Source organism: Branchiostoma belcheri, unplaced genomic scaffold (genome assembly GCF_001625305.1).
Source record: "Branchiostoma belcheri isolate BF01 breed outbred unplaced genomic scaffold, Haploidv18h27 scaffold229, whole genome shotgun sequence".
Lineage (NCBI taxonomy): Eukaryota > Metazoa > Chordata > Leptocardii > Amphioxiformes > Branchiostomatidae > Branchiostoma > Branchiostoma belcheri.
Window position 1 is genome coordinate 217,854 of NW_017803813.1, and position 3,022 is coordinate 220,875.

General features: G+C 43.6%; 1 protein-coding gene across 2 annotated transcripts in view; it reads left to right on the forward strand.

Annotated features, from left to right (window-relative positions):
* LOC109470521 (myosin-7-like) overlaps nt 1–3,022 on the forward strand; it is a 16,124-nt gene continuing 13,102 nt past the window's right edge. Inside the window, exons 1-3 of one of the 2 annotated variants that reach the window (XM_019769483.1) lie at nt 1–61; nt 437–746; nt 2,215–2,358. In XM_019769483.1, the coding sequence (XP_019625042.1) occupies nt 546–746; nt 2,215–2,358 (345 nt within the window). In that variant the 5' untranslated portion in view covers nt 1–61; nt 437–545. The remainder of the gene's footprint in view (nt 62–436; nt 747–2,214; nt 2,359–3,022) is intronic. The other variant, XM_019769484.1, reaches the window with a different exon arrangement.

Genomic DNA, 3,022 nt, shown 5'->3' on the forward strand with positions numbered 1-3,022 from the left:
CTCGCCACTTATAAAAGCCGCCGTCACTTGCCCCACTCTTCCGACAGCTTTTGACCAAAAGGTAGACCAAACATCCTTATCGTTTCTTCTTAGCGGGATTATTCCAGTAAACTGGCGCTAGCTTTCCGTAGTTGCATGAAGTATACGTATGGGTAAAGTTTATACATGCATGTGGCTACTAGAGAGACTGTGCGTTACGTTTGCAAAGCTTGGGTAAAATTGAGTACTTTTATGCATGGCTTTCTGTTAAGGAATGGGGAAGAAGTGTTTATGAGAGGCCAGGCAGAAGTTAAGAAAGTCTGCGACTGCTCAGTAATTGTAAGGATTAAAATGGCATTCCCTTACTTGCCGTCCAGGGTATGATAAGATCAGTGGCGTGTTTAAGAAAAGAAGGAAGGAAGTGGATGTCTTAGACCCTCTGACCGGTTTCTTGCAGGGCCAGAGCTGTAGCTGATCGGACTCATCTTCTGTCTCTCCCGTTCAGCCCAGTCGGCGTGCCACTCCTTCCTTCTCTACGGTAGCCAAGAGGAACCCGAGCAGCCAAGATGCCGCCCAAGCAGGATAAGATATCCGACGACCCTAAGGTCTACATCTACGGCGACACCAAGCTGATGAACGAGCTTCGCGCCTCGCCGTACGACCCCAAGAAGAACGTCTGGGCTCCCGACGAAAAGGAGGTGTACATCGCTGTGGAGATCAAGGAGGAAAAGGGCGACAAGTGCACGGTCCAGCTGCAGAAAGGCTCGGTAAGTACCGGTCCCGTATGTCGTACGATCGACCTACGATCGCGTACGACAATCTACGATCGTGACCCGACTTAGGGTAGTCGTATAGGCGTCCTGAAAAATTCAGCTCTAATGTTAGGGGAAAATCTGTTTTATAGCATTAACAAAGGACTAGAAACAGCGGTAACATGTTTGTCTAAATAGTACTAAAGACTTGGTTCTAAATCTATAGTTTGGCAGTAAATAACTGGGTATCAGATGTGTGGAGTTTGACTTACATGGTCTTGAATTTCTGTATAACTTTAAGGTTAGGTAAGTGGCCGATTAAACATAAGTCTATACTAAATGAGACCGCTGAAGAATATTCACGTATCTCACATCTAGTCTTATTTAAAGTCAGAAACCGGAATTATATCAGAAACGTAATAATGTTGACGACTATTAAACTTTCAAGTATGAAAATATTTTAGTATGTCTTCATCAAAGAAAATTGTGCAGATACTTAAACCGTCCGAGGCGACTGGCTCTGACTACGATCGTATCATTTTCGCCACGGTAGCAAATGTTGGAATAACAAGGAGGTCAAAATAGCCGAGTCTGGCCCAAGGGGGCGGAACTATTTGCCGAGGGGATTACAGAGTTGGTCCTTAGACAGCTGGGCTAGGGGACCGCTCATTAATTGTCTGTTAAAAGGTTTGGACTTAATACGTTTAAAATAAAGACAGCAGGGACTACAGCTGGGCTAGGGGACCGTCCATAGTCTGTTTAAGGGTTTTGGCATTTTTTGCGCTTAATAAGTTTAAAATAAAGACAGCATGGATACAGCTGGGATAGGGGACCGTTCATTAATTGTGAAAGTTTTGAGCTTAATAAGTTTAAGTTAAAGACAATAGGGACTACTTCTGGACTAGGGGACCGTCCATTGTCTGTTAAAGGGGTTTGCGCTTAATAAGTTTAAAATAAAGACAACAGGGGCTACATCTGAGTTAGGGGACCGTCCATTATCTGTTAAAGGGGTTTGCGCTTAATAAGTTTAAAATAAAGACAACAGGGGCTACATCTGGGCTAGGGGACTGTTCATTGTCTTTTAAACAGGTTAAAATAAAGATATTACCCTAATTTGGATTCATATAATGTTTTTTCTTTGTACGTCGAGTCTACAACTATCTTGTAATATATAGACTTTATAGCCGTTTCTGTAGGATTACGAAGAAGGCAAGGAATTCTCACTGCAATCTCAATATCAAATTTAACCCAAAGTTTAACCACAGCTGTCAAATGCCACGTAACAAAATGTTTCTGAATATAATTTGAAAAAAATGGTTATTGTTGGCTTTTCCCTATCGCCTGTTTGTGTTCTCACTAGTTACATTTTCAGACATATGTCTCGGTTTCGGTCAACTCGTATGACTTTTTAGGATAGTTTCTGTTGCAAGAACGTTAACTAGTATTTAACTATTTCCCCCCTTCTGTTGCCACTGTCCTGCAGACTAAGGAGGTTGCCAAGGACAAGTTGGTAATGATGAACCCTCCGAAATTCATCTGCTGCGAGGACATGGCCAACATGACCTACCTGAACGACGCCTCTGTGCTGGCGACCCTCAGGGACCGTTATGCTAATGGAATGATCTACGTAAGTTGTAACAAAGAACACCACCCCTCCCCCCACTTCATTTGGCACAGGCTGAACTACAAGCACATATCAGAGGCAGATATCTCTAAGTTACCAACTAAGGAGTCCAGGACACAAAAATTAATCGGAGTCTAGATACACTGGCCGTAAAGTCCTATAGCTAGCGAGTTCAAACATTTAGTCGTATGACGTACACTCATGGTCTGATACATGGCATGTTACAGGCTGTCGTCAATGGGAGGGGTGTCCTAGTTGTTAAAAGCTGCCGATTCTACAAAGCTGCAATAAAAATGTGGTCTTCTTTATCCTACCAGATCCCTGAAATGAAATAGTATTTCATACACACAGAACAAAAGGTCAGATACGAGACCAAAAGCAAGTCTGTGTACCCTGTCCTGCAATGTTGAACGCCAAACCGCCCCATATGTACATATGTTACTCGGGGTTAAGCGTTATCAACTTGACAGGAAGATTCTGGCATGACGACCCTCTGGGGAGGAGACAGCACATATCTGCAGTATTTGGTCATAAGGAGACAGGGGGCTGGCCCAAGACATCTACAAACATGATAAGAATGTGATGGAGAATGTTGGCCTCCGGGGCCGAGCTATATTTTAGTTGATGGGTGTGCTCTGATGGCTGCTGAAGGATATGTATGGGGGGG